Genomic DNA, 18,233 nt, shown 5'->3' on the forward strand with positions numbered 1-18,233 from the left:
CATACCGATTTCTCTAAGGCATTCGACAGGGTCAATCATACTATTTTGGTTCAGAAATTTGAAGCTGCTGATATTGGCGGTAGTATGTTGATGTGGATTCAAAGTTACCTTAAAGATCGCACTCAAATAGCAAGGGTACACAAGTTCAAATCTAAAGAAATCACTGTGCTTGGTGTTTCTCAGAGATCCCTTTTTTGAAAGACTGGTGCTGTGGTGTCAATGTAATGGTATGAAATTGAATACATCTAAGTACCATTTTCTTTGTGTCTCAAAAAGAAAAATAATATGATTTATGAGTATAAAATCAACAACTGATTGAGTGGAGTGCCCTCTATTGTGGACTTGGGAGTCACAATTGATCGCTCGCTATCTTTTGTAGAACATATTGACAAAATGATATCCAATACTCTAAGGATGTTACGATTTGGGAAACGTTGTACTGTTGATTTCATTGATCCTTTATCTATGAGCCAAATATATTCTGTGTTAATTTGATCTATTATTAAGTACTGTTCCTCTGTATGGAATAACACTTATCTTGTCACATTCACAGAATTGGACAGCTACAAAGAAACTTTTTACGTTTTATGGCTTTTAAGTTTGATATTATGCCTCTGGGGGGTTTTCATTATGACTATGGAATTCTTAATGAGCGCTTTTCTCTGCCTACTCTGAAAGCTAGAAGAGATGAAGCTTTTAAAAATGTTTTTTAAACATATGAACTCTCTAGTGGATAGTCCTCTACTGTTGACTTATGTTTCAACAAAGCAAACGAGATATGTTCAAACATTTAACCAACCCTACAGGCGCACTAATCTGGGCTTAAACTCATTAATTTCAAGATCCTCTAAATTAGCGAATTCTCTTCCTATAGATATTGAACTCTTCAGCATGCCTTACAAGTGATTTGTGAGTTTGATTAGGAGTGTTCCTTGAAAAATATTGATTTAGTTGATATTCAGTTTTGGTAAATAATTATACTATTAGGCATGTGATAAAGATTATTTTTGTATTTTATAGCTTACGTTTTAAGTGCTCTATAATATTACTAATGTAAGTAGTTACTCTGTCTGGTTTTTCTTCTAAATTTGTAATTTGCTTGTCACAACTGCCTTTTATGGATGGACCTTTTAATGGATGATATCATTATTTGTGTCCCAGCTAATGAAATTTAAACTATTCTTAAAACTCTTTTCACCCTAAATTATAATTTACCACTAAAACAGAAAAAAATAATAAGATATCATTTTTGAATGTATTACTTATGAGAACTGAAAATAAAACAACTAAAATGGACTGGTTACACTAACCCACCTTTTTCGAACTATTTGTTAACGTCCAGTCTTTGCATCCCTTTACACAAAAAATAAACATAATAAGAAACCTAAAACATAGAGCTTTAAAACTGGTACATCCAGATTTTCACATAAAAAAACATTAAACACATAAAAACATGACTTTCTAAAAACGTCAAATAGTAAATGCACTAACACAAAAAAGTTGTTCAAAATTCCTTGTGTCAGAAAATTGTCGGAACTAGTGGCTATTACACTTAATAAGGAAAATTTTACTAAAGTTTTAAAATGTGAAAATACCATCAAACAGTTGTACACTTCACAAAAAACACCTACTCTTAAAGAACTACTGAGATAATTATAAGATAAATTATTACCTAATTATAAAACTTGTTCAGACCGTGAAGGAGTTTATATTGGACAAACCGGGAGATACATAAGAACAATAATTACAGAACATAAAAGTACCTTAGACTAACATAGAACATAAAAAGGTGACCAGAAAATCTTTTAACATCAAAAAATAAATCGGCTCTTGAACATGCCTATATATATAAAATTACACCAATTCCATTTTCAACATCAACATTAAAAAAACACAATAAAAGCATTAATAAAAAGCAAGACACAAATAATTTAAGTATATCGTATGTCAACCTTATTAAAACAATAAAACCAAATGGTTAAAATATAATTCTTAGATATCCCCGGTATACAAAAAAAGATCCATCCATCCATATTTTATTTATTTAATAATTGCAGTTTTATTTATTAATGTCAGTCAACAAGACAAATCCTAACTATATATAATACAGGGTTTCCATCTATAACCTGACACATTTTAACTGCTTATAAGTCGAGAACGGAAAATGACAACAATGTGCGGTTTTCACAGAACTTCATCAATATCTTTAAAGTTTTTTTTGACAGTGGTGCCAAGTTTCAAAATTTACCTGAAATAGGAGGAAAAAATTGATGATTTTCAAAGACCGATTTCTCAAAAATTTTAAATGTAACACCCTATACTTTTTAATTTCACATGAAAGCCTTAAATCCCCTTTCCGAAAATGTATAAATTGTCTTAAATTCATTATTTTTTTTTACAGAGCCAATGAGCTTGGAAACGACAATTCGATAATTTTTTAGTAAAAAAGAGCAGGCTCCAACTTAAATTTAGCAATTTATTTCAGTTCTCTAGCATTTATAGTTACTTCACAACTAATTTTCAAAGTTCGAATAAATAGGCAATGTTTGATTTTTTCCTTGTACCAGCGCGGCCGGGATGATACGTCACAGGCGCCCAAGTGGACGCGACGACCGACGCTAGCATGTCGACCGCGCACGCTGCTTTGTTAATATTATGCATGTTTTTGCTGTTATTCGTGTTTTTCAAAATGTCTGCTCCACATACCCGCTATAAATATTGTATTGTGCCAAGGTATAGAAATACGACAAAAACTACTCCAAATAAAGTATTTATTAGTGTACCCAGAGGAGAGAAAATACGGAAACAGTGGTGTAATGCAATGAAGAGCGACAATAAAATAAACAAAATTCTTTCGAGTACTTGTAATCGGTTTTGCTCTGAGGATCATTTTGAGGTAAGTTAATTTAAAATTATTTAAGATAGCTATGACGGCAGTCTTTTTACTATTACATACTAGTAAACTTACAACTTACAGGGTCTGCTATTACTAAATTAAAATGTCTTGTCATAATAGGTATAGGATCGATAAAAATTCATTTGAATAGTTAGTTTTTATGGATATTTTAGTATAATAAAAAAATAGAGACGTTTATTAAAATTTAAAGTTTCGCTAAGCGGAAATAGCAGGTTACGAAAAAAAATGTTTTTTAGAATGATTCTACATAAGAATACTATGCATAACAATTTTTTTCAAATGCTCCGTTTTCCAGGTTTTTTTTGGAAGTGGGATAAAATAAATACTAATATGAGGGTTGGTCACTGGTTGCGTCAATCTGGTTGCATCAGTTTTTTGATTCAATAGCATAACCCAATAGAAAATTACCCAATTTTTGATATTTTTACATTACTTTCATGGTTACTACAGTAAATTAAAAAACACACCACGTGATGTAATATCCAAAAAGTATAGATTTAACCAAAAATTTTACTTAAAAAAAACCAAGAATCTCTTAAAATACACTCAAAAACAAGTAAGCGTGTCACCACACCTGTCAAAATAACGCCTGGGCACTAGGCTGTGGCTGGCTGGCTAGCTAGCGCTCTATAAAGGCTAGCGTCCACTTCAGACGGATCGCGGCGGGGCGAACCGGGCCGCATTTCTTGCAACTGCGTTCACTATAGACGTAGCAAAACGGATATTTTTAGGTATACTGTATGTTTAGCCAGTTTCAGTTTAGTCGTTTTTGTGTTTATTGTAGATGGGGTGGGGCGAGCGTTTTCGACACTATTGAAATTTGAGTTATTTTAATCATTGAACTGATAAAAAAGTCCTGAAATGGAAATAGATACGTCTGATGAAGAGTTGTTTCTGTTTCAAATATTGCGGGAAGAGGAAGAAAAAACGAAAAAAAAAAGAAAACATAAAATGTGTGTTCACGATATATGCAGGCAAAGAAAACTATACGGAGAATTTCACCATTTAATTCCAGATTTGAAAAAAGACCCTACAAAATTTGTTGAATATTTTCGTATGTCAGAAGAAAAACTTAAAGAATCACTGCATATTTTAAATAACGACCTTATGAATGAAAAATCTAAATTTAGAGAACCAGTAGAGCCATATCTGGCTGTCTGTCTCAGGTAAGTAGTATTCTTATTAAGAAACATGCATCAGAATAATTTTATGCAAAGTGATCATAGCTAATTTTTTAATGTTCCACGGCATGAAATCAAAAACTATTATTTCTGCGATGATAAACTTTAATTCATATTCTTTATACTTACTACATTTTATTCTAATTTTTATATACATGTATTAAGTTTTTAGTCTACTAACATCAACGTTCAGGAAACGTTAGAAATTCTCCCATCTGCATATATGTCTTGTTTGCGTGATCAGCTGGTCCAGCTTGTGCGACTGGTGAGGATTGTCCAGGTGAAACTGGAGAATAAATTTGCGATCCTAACGAATAACTAAGTTCATTACTTTGGACCATAGTATTTGATCCAGTCCTTGCAATTTGACCTGTCTGTAACACTGGCATTCGGACTGGTTCTTGATAATGGCTCTGCACAGTAGGACGATTAAAATATTGTTCATGGCTTGCTTTTCGCTGTAATATTTCCAATTTAGCGTCATTTATAATTTTAAAGACGGAACCGTTCACACGAATTTGGATGTCTTCAGGAAAAGTTTTCACTGTACGCCCCAAATTAGTAAAAAAGTCAAGAACTGTGTCAGGTTCTTGGCGAGGTTGGTCATACTTTTTCTTAATATAGGACTGAAACAGTGTTTTTGCCGAGGTTGAGGAAGGGCCATATTCGTCCTGTACTTTCTTTTTTTTGAACATGAAGCAGTTGAATTGGAACTCATTTGTGATTAGGACCCTGGTGTAGATGGTGGCGACATGTTATCAAGCACAGCTTCTTCATCATCACTCGACTGTCTCGAAATGTTTGTTAAACATTTTTCCTGAGTTTCCAAATAACAAGTTAGAAATTGCATTTCTTTCTCATATTTAATAGGCTTATTCTTTGTAGCGGCTTGTCTACTCTTGGTTTTTCGCAAATTTTTTGCGCGCCTAAAGTTGTCTCTTAGCCTTTTCCAGCGGTCCCGACATTCGGATGCTAAAAAGAAAATGTATGGATATATTAAATAAACAATATTCATTTTTTTTGCGGGTATAAACACTAATAATTAAATTCTTTTCCAGGTTTTTGACTACTGGCAACTCTTTTCGATCACTTGCTTTCAGTTTTCGTTTAGGAGAAAAGACTGTAAGAGCTATAGTCTACGAAACTTGTACATCAATATGGCAGAGAATAAAAATTGACACACCTTCGGCAGAACAATGGGAAACAATAGTTTGTCAGTTTTGGGATAAATAGAATTTTCCCAACTGTATAGGTGCGTTAGGCGGGAAATAAGTTGTTATAGAATGTCCCGCAAAAAGTGGATCGAAATACTTTGGCTATAAAAAAACATTTTGTGTGGTTTTATTAGCTTTGGTAGGCGCCGATTATAAATTTCTGGTGGTCGACATTGGCGGCCTAGGGAAAAACTCCGATGGAAATATTTTTTCGAATTCCAATTTCGGAAAAGCGCTAGCAGAGAACAGACTGAACATTCCTCATGACAAACCACTTCCTGGCACTGAAGATGCTATGCCTCATGTTATCATTGGAGATGCAGCATTTCCTTTGGGAAGGCATTTAATGAGACCATATCCTGGTAACCACACTTTAGCCTCTGAAGAGAAGAAAGTGTTTAATTATAGGCTAAGCCGAGCACGACGGGTCAGTGAAAATGCGTTTGGCATACTATGCAGAAGGTTTAGAATATACGAAAGACGATTATTCATGACCCCTGAACATATTAATATTGTAGTGGCAGCAACGTGTTGTTTACATAAATTTTTAATTACCAATGTGGGGTTACAAGACGATTTAAAAGAAAATAATGAAACATTGGAAGGATTAGTGAATTTACCACACTTTGGTGGAAATGCAACACAACTTGCTCTCAGTATTCGGGACAAGTTTAAACAATATTTTGTATCGAATTTCGGATCACTACCTTGGTAATTACAGGTCGTAAGTCGAGGATTTCGTCATAACAAATAATATATACTTCGCTACTGCCTATTTTACATATATGTATCTGACATATTATTATTTAATTAGGTAAATACATGTGTCTGAAATACCTATGTACTTACCCCTTAATTTCATTAAATCTGCAATTTCTTGCCACATATTGTTTCTCCTCTGTTCGTCGTGGTACCTCGCATCTCCCGTGTCGTACAGTTCCTTATACTGGGACACTAATGATATTAGCAATTCTTCGTCCATTCCTAATTAATTTGTGGGCAAAGCAATAAATAATTAACCAAAAATACTAAAATGCGTTTGTGCTGCTATCGCTCTACGTTAACTTGAGACGGGTCGCAACGTGCCGTCCGCAAAAATCCGCCTATGGGGCAAAACAAAAATCCGTTGCGTTCCGCCCCGATGCGACGCGCCTCGAGTGGACGCACTCTCATTTGTTTCCACGTAAGAGTATTATTGCGTTGCGATAAGGTCCGATGCGATCCGTATAGTGGACGCTAGCCTTTATACACCGTCGCGTCGGCGTCTAGCGTCTATGACGTAGCGCGTAATTGGGACGGAATCTCGGGAGGTATAAAAAACCCCAGACTAGCAGCCTTATAAATTTGCAAATACTTACCCTAAAAACTTGAAATAAACGTCATTGTTCTTATAAACTTATGTTGTATTTATTTTTAGGAAAATATATATATATATTTTTTTAATTTTCCAAGCCTATTTTAGTAAATGACACCTTTTTGAAAATTTTCCTACAATAAATACCTATTAAATAACATTCTCGGTATCAAGTGACAACAATAACAATTGTAGCTTGTCAAGGAGGCTGTGAGTCACACAATTTGTTTTGTGGCTTCAACTACTGTCAAATCTTTTTAACGTCATTCGTTGGGCAGTCCCAATAATTTGATTTCTATATGTATTTTTGCATTTTTTAAAGATTTTGAAAGGTTTAAATATGTTTACCACCCGGGAAAAGGCACGTTGCGTGTTATTATTTAGTGAATGCAAATCACTTACGCAGACGAGAAGAAGATTTAGGCTGATTTTTGAAAGGGCTCCACCTTCACGTAATTCTATACTTCATTGGGTACGCCAATTTTCCCAGGAGGGAACAGTTAAAAGAAAAGTTAGAACAAACCTAAATGCACAAGATAATCTGTTGGATGATATTTTGCTGGTAAAAGAAGTGTTGTCCTTAAACAATAACCAAATATCTATTAGGAAGATAGCTCAAACGACAAATATGTCAAAAAGTAAAGTACAAAAAATTCTAAAAATAATTAAGTTTAAACCCTACAAAATTTAAATATTCCAAAAAATAGAAAATCGCGCCCTTAAAAAAAGATATTTAATGTGCGAAACGCTACAAAACGCCTTCGGCAACTTATTTCTCCGTCTACATTTGTATTCCGAGCAAAATGGGGGTCATATTCAGCAGCTAATTTATTAGTTATAAATTAAAATCAATTTCTTCAATTGTTTGTTGTTAAAATTGTTGTAAATAGTTGTAATTTAATACATAGAATAAACACTTGTTATAGACATGGCAATAGCGCAAATTATTTAATTATGATCATGCTAAAGCGATACATAGGCAATTACCAGAAAATGTTCATCAATCACCGAATATGTATTCTAGGAAAATTTTCAAAAAGGTGTCATTTACTAAAATTTACTCTGTAAAAAAAATAATGAATTTAAGACAATTTATACATTTTCGGAAAGGGGATTTAACAGGCTTTCATGTGAAATTAAAAAGTACAGGGTGTTACATTTAAAATTTTTGAGAAATCGGCCTTTGAAAATCATCAATTTTTTCCCCCCTATTTCAGGTAAATTTTGAAACTTGGCAACACTGTCAAAAAAAACTTTAAAAATATTGATGAAGTTCTGTGAAAACCGCACATTGTTGTCATTTTCCGTTCTCGACTTATAAGCAGTTAAAATGTGTCAGTTTATAAATGGACACCCTCTATTATGTTGCGCTATCTAAGGAATATCCGTATAGCTCGTGAACCAAATTTAAAGACAGTAAAATTTTATTATAATTAAATAATTAGTTAGTCCCACTTCTTTTTAAAAAGCAAAAAAACCATTGCCTTTTCTTAATTCTTAATTTTTTATTATGAATTTGTTTTAAACTTTATCTTGACCTTTTTTTATTATTTTTTTTTAATCTTCTTAATTGTGTATATCCGTTTATGCAGTGCAAATGTGTAAATAATGTATATTAAATTTGATTTTGTAAAATTTTAAAGTTTAGAAAAAAAAACAGTAAATATTTTATAATTTAAATAAGCACCAATTATATCCATTGTAGCGCCCTGAGGATGGCCTAATATAGGTCGCAACATCGACAGTAATAAAAATTTAAACCTGAGGTTTATTTATCCCACATCCAACTTCCTTTTTTTATTGTTTTTTTTGTGAATTTTTGTAAGCCATTTTTAAATATTAATTTTCTGGCTGCTATAATAATGATCCTGCAGATTTAGGGCATTCAATACTTTTATGAACTGCGGAAATCATTTTTTCATTTCTTTCAAGCTAGTATTATTTGTAAAGCACTTTACTATACAGCGTGAGTCTGTAACTAATAAATAAATGAGGGCGTGTTCGGAAAAACGGTCGGACACGTCAATTGAGATTGTAAGTTGCGCATTTTTTACAATAATTTTTTTTATACAGGGTGTGCCATGTAGGCGGGGCTAATACCAACTTTCTTATTTTAAATGGGACACCCCATATGTTATTATATTTTATACCTTTATTCGATTGTTTTTAAGATACAGGGCGTTAAAGAAAACGTATTTCATAAACTTAAAGAGGGTTCTTTTAAATCTTTTTCTTTAATAAGTGTTCAAAATGTAAACTATTTACTATTTTGCAATGCCCTAAACGTATTAAAAATTCATTTTGAACGTTTCTTATGCATTTTGGAGAGTTTCGACACTCTTGCCTTATTCTAGATTTCAACTTCCCAATATTTGCCGGCTTGGTCACATAAACTTTGGATTTCAAATATCCCCATAGGAAAAAATCCAGCGGAGTCAAATCGGGCGATCTTGGTGGCCATTCAAAAGGTCCTTTCCTGCCTGGAAACATAGTATCCAGACAGTTTTGAACGGGTCTTGCAAAATGGGGAGGCGCACCATCTTGCTGAAATCAGATGTTTCTCTTCGGCATATCAGCTTCTATTGCATCAGGGAAAAGAACAGCTAGTAAAAACTGTAAGTACCTTGCTCCATTTGAATTTTCCTCGAAGAAAATTGGGCCTATAACTTGCTGACCTAGAATTCCTGCCCAAACATTTACTTTTTCTGGGTGTTGTGTGGCCTTGCCTCATCCAACATGGATTTTCTTGTGCCCAATAACGACAATTTTAACGACGGAGAAGTACCGTCCAGCATAAATGTCGACTCATCGGAAAAGAGAATGTTTTCTGTAATAAGATTATTATTCTGCATTAATTCCATTAATTGTTCACAAAATTCAATCCTTCTATCTGCATCCTCCTCATTGAGTTCCTGGAGAATTGTTAGTTTATAGGAATGAAATTTTTCTGCTTCAAGAGCCCTTACTACTGAACTGGCTCACTTCCAATTCGCGCTCTACCTGCCTAGTAGGGATATTAGGATTTTCTTCAATGGCTAAAATAACACATTTATTTTGGTGTCTTCATTAAGCGCAGATCGACGAGAACTAGTTATTGTTCTTACGTGACCATTTTCCCAAAACTGTTTTTAAATCTTGCTTATAGTACTTTGAGATATAGATGTTAAATCAGGGTACTTCTGTCTGAATAAATGCCAAACTTCATTTTGGATTCTTGTTCTATCTCCGTATCCAATCATCATTAAGATTTCAATCTTGTGCTTTTCACTTAAATAGCCAATTTCGTAAAAAAATTAAAAGAAACTTAAATGTGATTATCCAGTCAGTAAAGGCACGTCTTGTAGCAATGACAAAATTATAAAAATGCGGCATTTTTATAGGACATTCATGAAATACATTACGAAAAAAAAACTGTTTACTAAAACGCATTTTTGAATTTAAAACATTTTTAAAATCAAAACTTAAAAACAGGTGAATAAAGGTATCCCATGTAGAATCCAAAAATATAATAACATATAGGATGTCTCATTTAAAATAAGAAGGTTTAGGTTGGTATTAGCCCCGCCTACATGGCACACCCTGTATAAAAAAAATTATTGTAAAAAATGCGCAACTTACAATCTCAATTGACGTGTCCGAGCGTTTTTCCGAACACGTTTTAATTTATTTATTATCGAATATATTCCAAGTTACCGACTCGCATTGTATTATCATGGCTTTCGTGAACTACAATATTTTTGGAAAATGGCCTGTTTAAATTTAAAAGGTCTACTTTTATTTTATTTAGATTTATGTATGTTGTTTTTTTATTTGCGATCCTTAGAATTTGTATCTCAAGGTCGCAAATCTTAAATTCTTGTATTCATTATATTATTATTATATATATTATATTATAAGTTTACAAATTTTGTAAACTTAACTTCTGAGACCTTTATAATAAATTCAAAAGAAATATGATAAATACTTAATTTTAAAGGACCCGTCCTGGCTTTAGTTATATTACAATACCTAGAAAACCAAATCCATCGAATACATATAATTTTAAAACCTTATCTAGTTCTTACCTGAGGAGGGGTCACTTGATTAGTTCCTTGTTTTCCATCGTTAAACAAAGAACGTGGATTCAGTTTAGGTATATTTGGCGCTACAGGAGCAAATGCAGGTTGTTTCCTAAATAAAATTAATATTACATTTACTTAAATGGCCAAATTTTAATTTAGGAAGAAATAAAAAACAAAAATTATTAGACAAATAACTAAGTTACCCAGTTTTCACAAGAGCTAAAAGTTGAGGATTTCCTAACAGTATTTTTCCTTTAGTAGGAAAATAATTGAAATCATCAAACGAGGAGGTACGATCAACGAACACACTGGAAACAGGAGTAGTAGGAGGGTTAAAATCGGGTAGCAAATAAAAATTATGCCATTCATACATTAAAATGAGTAGAGAGTGGCCAATATAATTCTATACTTTTCTCATATACAAGAAAAAGCTTATACAAGAAAATCGTAAAAAGATGTTTGTAGTTTAAAACGAAGTTTTTAATTATATGTTTTTATAATGTAACGATGTTATTAGCCGTGAATATACCAAGTGTTCTATGGCATTTGGGAATCGTAGTTTTTATGCACGCATAAAAACCAGCACACTGTAAACTTTTAATTTTAACTATATTGTTTTTAAATTTATCATCAGATCAAAAAAAAATGCTGTTTGAAACACAATTTAGCATGCGTTAATGTGAGTTTAAAGTTATTTAGAAGGCTTATCATTTATATTAATGATTTATAAACTGATGATTATAACGAAAATAACACATTTACCAAATATTAAAATTATTCTGATTGCAACTGAAATTTGCATACACTAATCTTGAATCTTACTGAATGATGAATACTTGAAAACTTTGAATCTTGAGGTACCGGGTTTGAATCTCGATGACTCATACTCATAGAGATAATAGCCGTTTGACAAGATGACATTTCGCAAGATGACACCGCAGCATTTGCTTGCGGTGTTACCATTCCAAATTTTTTGGAAACAGTTTTAGAAATAAACATTTTAATTTTTGATTTGTTTTGAAGATGTTATTTTTACGCTTAAAATAAGATACATCTATTTTTATTTTTTATTTTGAACTCAAAATCTAACACCGATAAGTTAAATTAACATTATATGTCACATGTTGATATGTAGCTGACAATTTCCTCTTTTGAAAATGTGTGTAAACTTGACAGAGAATCGACGAATATGTTTGTAAACAAAACACTCCCCTTGCTTCTGTGCACATGTTTAACTCAAAGTTGTTTTTTTACTAATTCTAGTCTTTCAATTTCTTTAGTGAATTATGCTTTCAAAAAGCATAATTCACTCTTTCATTCCCAGATGCCTTTTAAAGGTAAACAATGAAAAATAAAGGCTAGATAGTTTGCTGTATATCTCGTCAATTTGACAAAGAAAAGATAGATGTTGGTCTATTATGCATGCCAAAAATTGAACTGACGATTTGCAGACAAGTGACACAGTATTTAAATTTACAGAAAAACTTTTAACATCCAACACATTTCTTGAAAAATTTATTTATGCATTTAGCTTTTTTCCGAATTTATTATAACGTGATTTTCCTCACACCAATCCTTAAACTTCTTTATAAAGAAGCAGGCCTTGAATTCGATTTCCTTCATACTTTCTCCTCCAACTATAATAGTAGTATCGTCTGCGAACATGAAAAATTTAACATCGCCAATGTTTTCTGAGAGATCGTTAGCAGATAATAGAAAAACCTCGTACCTACACCTGTAATTTATGCTTAATAAAAATTGAATTAATCGTTTCAAAAGCTCGAGATAGGTAGAACAGAAAAGCCACTAGAGTTAATTTATCAATATTATCGCAGACATACTCAATTAATTCCAGAGAAGCTGTTTCGATAGACCAAAGAAAATATTACTACGAAGTAGATAATATATAGATAATACTACGAATACTACCCGTAGTAGTATTATCTTTGGATAGACATATTTTTTCGAAAACCATGTTGCGTGAATGTAGAATATTATATTTATTAGGAAACTGATCGATCGTACATACGTTTTTTAAATATTTTGCAAAAGCTAATTAAAACGCAAATGGATCACCTTTTTTAAACACCGGAATAACTTTCGAATATTTCAATTTTGTAGGGAGCACAACCTCTGCCACAAAATTGTTCATTAGTAACGAAGTCACAGCACTGTTCTTCAATTTTTGCTGAGACCTCGACAAGGCTTAAAATAAAAAATATTTGTTATATATTGTTGTGGAACACTATAATTTTTATTGGTTAATTTTAAATCATCTAATCTGTTTTTTACTGAATTGGCAAAATAAATTATATTGAAGAAGTAGATTTTCGGATTATGGAGTGGCCAGCATACAGTCCTGACCTAAATCAAATAAACACTTTTAGGATGATCTAAAACGAAGAATAAAATGAGCTAGACTTCATACCCCAAACTCGATCCCAGAGCTTATTGTTGCAGTAGTAGAAAAGTGGCTTAACATCCCACAAGAAACAATAGCAAACTTGATTAGATATACGCCTAATTTAATTTATTTAGAACATAAAACAGAAAATCAATATTTTCAATATTATCGAGTTTTAGGAAAATTTACAAAGCATGCCATAATACATGAGAAAAACTCATATTTTAAAAATACGACCGCTAAAATCTTTTGGTCCACTGCCATAACAAAGATTCTGAAATACCTCATAATTTGGCTGATCCTGAATTACTTAATAAACATTTTGGTCACTCAAGTGAGCAGTCTTTGTTTTACAATAATAATATTGTCTCTAATACTTTATCTGATAAATTAAATTTTACAATACTTGATGAATCTGATTTAATTAAATTTATAAACTCTATTAGTTCTGGCTCTAAAGAGGAAGATGAATTATTAAAAAAGGATTTAACTTTTTGGTCGCCATTTTATCTCAATTCAACCTCTGTTGAATATCATTAATTGCTGTATATTTCAGAATAACTCTATGTACGAGGATAATCCATGTTAGATTCATCTTTAATATTTTAATTCATTTAATGCGAATCCGGGGAAGATTCAATGACGACAAAAAGGAAATAACTGCTTTGTGTCTTCTTGATTTCACCAAAGCTTTTGATACTATTAGTGATATTATGTTGCTTGCTAAACTTTAATATTATGGTTTTTCAGGACAACAACAATCCTTATATTTTAAAATCTAACTATGTTTTAATTAAAACTGGAGTTTCACAACATAGAATTTATAGACATGTCCACGAAAGTTGAATCTCATTCATGTTCATATTCTACTAGTAAAATTGAAATTAGCTCTTCGAAAAACTTAAGTATCTTTATTCTTAATATACAATCCCTAAGAAACAAGATGGATGAGCTTCATCTTTTGCTGGACACATGTAATTTTCCTGATATTGTACTTCTGACTGAGCACTGGTTGAGGCCTAGTGAATGTTTTTTAATATCTGATTATCTTTCTATATCAAATTTTTGTCGTCAACAATCTATACATGGAGGAACCATGATCTTGGCTAGGCAAACAATTGAAACGATTTTTTGTAATATTGATAAGTATGATAATCTTCTGTTAGAGAATGTTTTTGAATTCTTTCTTTCTTTTTGTAAGCGTTTTAATTTATATATTCTTTGTGTTTATAGGCCACCTACAGGAGATATTGCTACGTTTCTGGACAAACTTGATTCTATTTTATCCCTGTTGTCCCTACACTCTAAGGTTATATTGGCTGGTGACTTTAATATCAACTACACTGATGAAACCTTGCCACGTACTTCTCTTTTAAGTATTTTAAATTCTTACGACTTGAAAATGCACGTTCTTTCTCCCACACGAATAACTTCTTCATCTGCAACTACAATTGACTATTTCTGTACAAATTTTGATGACGTTTTATGCACAGTACTCCCATCTGGTATTTCCGACCATGAAGCTATTCTTGCTAAAATGCCATATAATACTGTATCATCTTCATCTCATTATATGGGAAGAATTTTCAGCAGGAGAAATTTCAATGCTTTTTCTGCTGCTACAGCTTCGGTAAATTGGAATGCACTTGAAACGGCTTCTGACCCACTTACTTTATTTTTTCAACTTCTGTGTGATAAGATCAATCAGTGCTTTCCTAAAATGAGGCTTAAAACTAAGAAACGAAAACCATGGGTTACAAGAGGCCTTCGAATTTCTGCTAAAAACCTCCGTTTTTTGACTAAATTGTGCAAATATACCACAAATGAAAATATCCTTGTATATCATCAGAAATACCGTAGTCTGTACAGAAAGACAATTAAAGCAGCAAAATCTAATTATTATAGGGATCGCTTAAATATGTCATCAAATAGGCAAAGAGAGTGTTGGTCGATTATTAATGATTTTAGACATTGCCATAGAAAAGTATCGGAACCGGAGTTAAGACCTGACATTTTAAACGACTATTATTGTGATATACCTAATATCTTGCTCAAGGGCATTCGTAGTAACATTGATCCCTTACACTATCTTCAACAAGTGTCGGTTGAGCATTCATTTTTCTTTCATCCTGTCGAACTTACCGAAGTAAAAAATGAAATCAAACGCCTAAAAAACCATAAATCATCTGGAGCTGATGGGATATCTTCGAGGTTGTTACTCTTTTTGCCTGATTCAGCCTTAAATGCTTTAGTTTCTGCCATAAACAATTCTTTACATAATGGCATTTTTCCTTCATGTTTAAAAGAGGCAGTGGTTATCCCTCTTCATAAGGGTGGAGATTTGGATCAGCCTTGTAATTTCCGTCCCATTTCTATTTTCTCTACCCTCTCTAAGATAGTTGAAAAACTTGCAAAAAGCAGAATTTTGTCCTTTTTACATTATAATGGCATTTTGTCTGCAAATCAGTTTGGATTTCAAGCCGGTAAAGGGACTCATGATGCTGTTTTTAGCTTTTTGGAGAGCGTCTATGTGTTCTTGAATTCTGGAGAGTCATCGGCGGCAGTGTTTTGTGATCTATCCAAAGCATTTGACTTTGTGGATCATGGAATACTGTTATCGATGCTCGATAAATACGGTTTTAGAGGCGTAGCATTGCGATGGCTTGAGTCCTATCTATCAAATCGTACTCAGAAGGTTTCAGTGTCTGGGCGTTTGTCTGCTTCTAGATCCCTAAAATGCGGCGTTCCCCAGGGTTCAGTGTTGGGACCACTGTTATTTTTACTGTATGTGGATGACTTGAGTTCATTGAAACTGCAGGGCAAGGTGGTTCAGTTTGCTGATGATACCACCATACTATGGAGCCATAAAAATTCTGACTATATTAAGACTTGTATCCTTGAAGACCTTCAGATTTTATCAGGGTGGTGTGCTTCCAACAGGCTCGTGTTTAATGTAAAAAAGGCGTCTATTATGGGGTTTAAGTGCGATGTTCAGGGTCTGATGTTTGACGAAAATTCTTTCTTCCAGAATAAAGAGTGCTGCAAGTTCCTAGGAATTACCATTGATGGTCGCCTTCGGTTTGAAGATCATATTTTACATTTAGCTGGGAAATTATCTTCTGGATGTTTCGCAGTAAGAATGGCAAAACAAGAGCTGGGAGGGGTGGTTGCACGTTCAGTGTACTTTTCACTTATTGAATCTCATATTCGGTATGGCTTGCCTTTTTGGGGTTTAACCAATAAGGGGCTACTTAACATTATCTTTGTTATTCAAAAAAAAGCAGTTAGATACCTGTGTTCTGCTAAGTTAAGAGATTCTTGCAAACCCCTCTTCATTTTTGAAAAAATCCTAACTCTTTTTTCACTCATTATCTTAGAAACAGCTGCTCTTATTCACAAAATTCCCAAACTACCCTCTGACACTGGCCATTTGACTCGTCGTGTAAATGATGTTCCCCTACCTATTCCTACGTCTTCCCTTACCAAAAACTCATTAATTTACATAAGTAAAAGAATTTACAATCATGTTCCTCTGTGTGTTAGACATATATCGGATGTTAAGAAATTTAAAAGAGAATTAAAGTCGCTTTTATTGGCTAAGGCATATTATAACCTGGATGACTTTTTTAATGATAGGTTTTAACCTTGGACATGTTGGAAAGTTTTCTTTTTTTCCTTTTTTCTTCTCTACTACACTTACTACTACTACACTTTAGCTATATCAAAATCAATTAAAAAACTCACAAACGTTTGTTTAGCTTTGCTGCTGGGCAAATGGATCTGTCAAAGAACGTCTGAATTATACCTTTGAATTGTGAATTGTCGGAAGAGTGGGATGCCAAGGCAGTTGTGCACCGGAAGTTACCAGAGCCCAACGGCCTTAGAGAAACCGATAAGGCTCTCTGGTCTGAAGAACTTAAAGTCACTCGGTACACTGAAAGTGTTACCCAAGTATTTGAACCTGGCGCGCGTGAGTGCTGGGCACTCCCCGACTACATGGTCAACGGTTTCATCCTCCTCACAGCACCATCGGCATTCCGGGTTGTCCGCAATACCGATAGTATGGAGATGGCTTCTTAAGTGCCAGTGACCGGTTAAAAGACCTGTCACTAGCCGAATTTCGCGTCTTTTTAGGCGCAGTAGATTTTTGGTGAGACAGGCAGAGGGCCCATCTATGTGCGCTTTGGCCTGTCTCATACCAGGGGACTCAGTCCATCTTCGGTGGGTCCACTTGTCCAGCAGACCCTTCATTGACGCGACCGCAACGCATTTGGCGATACCAACTATGGGTTCCGGCCCCATCGGCACATTCGCGGATCCCAGTCTGGCAAGAGAGTCCGCTTCCTCATTACCTGCATGGCCAGGTATCCAGACGAGCTAGACCCTGCAGCCAACCTGCACTAGTTTTTTCAGAACTTAGAAATAAATTAAAACAATTTTGTCGCAAGAACAATCTGTTTGATAATTTATTCTTTGTTTGCGGATTATGATAGTTTAGAATATACCACCTAACTGTAAATCTACCATTTAAAAGAAAAACCTTATGTCTATTAATAATTTATGCACTAATTTTCCAATATTAATACTTTTCTTTCCTCTCCTTACGTTTTGTGGACATCCGGTGCCTGTATTGCCTTATATATTTGTATTTTCGTTTTATCTTCAAAATTATATTTTTTTTCCTTTTTACCTGAAATATTGTGTTGTATATATTTAATATATTTCCTAAGCAGTCATGTACATCATCATAAGGATGCATCACACGTAACTCCTTGCCAAGGTGTTACTGTGGCATGGTTTTTTTTTTATTGAGATGCACTCTTCTTTTATTAAATTAAATTATTTCGAATATTTTAATTTTTTTAATGGCAAATCAACGTTTTTTCTTTCTTCTTTCTAATCGTATGAGAGATGTTATTAGGAAGTCATACCCATTATTAAAAAAATTAAGTTCTAAATTGTCGATAACCCTATTAATGTTAATAATAAAAAAGCTTAATTTGCTTAATGCATTAATTTCACTATGTTAAACATAGGAAATCGAAATAAGTGTTTATAAATTTATGCTCACATTAAATTGTCTTTCAAACAACATAATTCTT

General features: G+C 33.3%; 2 protein-coding genes across 7 annotated transcripts in view; both read right to left on the minus strand.

Annotated features, from left to right (window-relative positions):
* The window catches only part of LOC126736366 (transcriptional regulator ATRX-like), a 292,446-nt gene that overhangs the window by 60,570 nt on the left and 213,643 nt on the right, over positions 1–18,233 (minus strand). For 5 of the 6 annotated variants that reach the window (XM_050440688.1, XM_050440686.1, XM_050440687.1 and 2 more), the window contains exons 32-33: positions 10,931–11,035; positions 10,731–10,836 (exon numbers count right to left, since the gene is read on the minus strand). In XM_050440688.1, coding sequence (XP_050296645.1) covers positions 10,731–10,836; positions 10,931–11,035 — 211 coding nt within the window. The remainder of the gene's footprint in view (positions 1–10,730; positions 10,837–10,930; positions 11,036–18,233) is intronic. The other variant, XM_050440690.1, reaches the window with a different exon arrangement.
* On the minus strand, positions 4,281–6,638 carry LOC126736375 (transcription factor Adf-1-like). The gene is made up of 2 exons (XM_050440701.1): positions 6,162–6,638; positions 4,281–5,070 (listed from the first exon to the last, which is right to left on the minus strand). The coding sequence occupies exons 1-2, from the start codon at positions 6,292–6,294 to the stop codon at positions 4,823–4,825; spliced, it is 381 nt and encodes a 126-aa protein (XP_050296658.1). The 5' UTR covers positions 6,295–6,638; the 3' UTR covers positions 4,281–4,822.

Source organism: Anthonomus grandis, chromosome 5, assembly GCF_022605725.1.
Source record: "Anthonomus grandis grandis chromosome 5, icAntGran1.3, whole genome shotgun sequence".
Taxonomy (NCBI): Eukaryota; Metazoa; Arthropoda; class Insecta; order Coleoptera; family Curculionidae; genus Anthonomus; species Anthonomus grandis.

Excerpts from the sequence above, each read along its gene's own strand:
- LOC126736375 (XM_050440701.1), bottom strand. The coding sequence starts at position 6,294 with ATGGACGAAGAATTGCTAATATCATTAGTGTCCCAGTATAAGGAACTG. Across the intron at positions 5,071-6,161 it reads AGATTTAATGAAATTAAGGG|CATCCGAATGTCGGGACCGC; the intron begins GTAAGTACATAG and ends TTTTCTTTTTAG.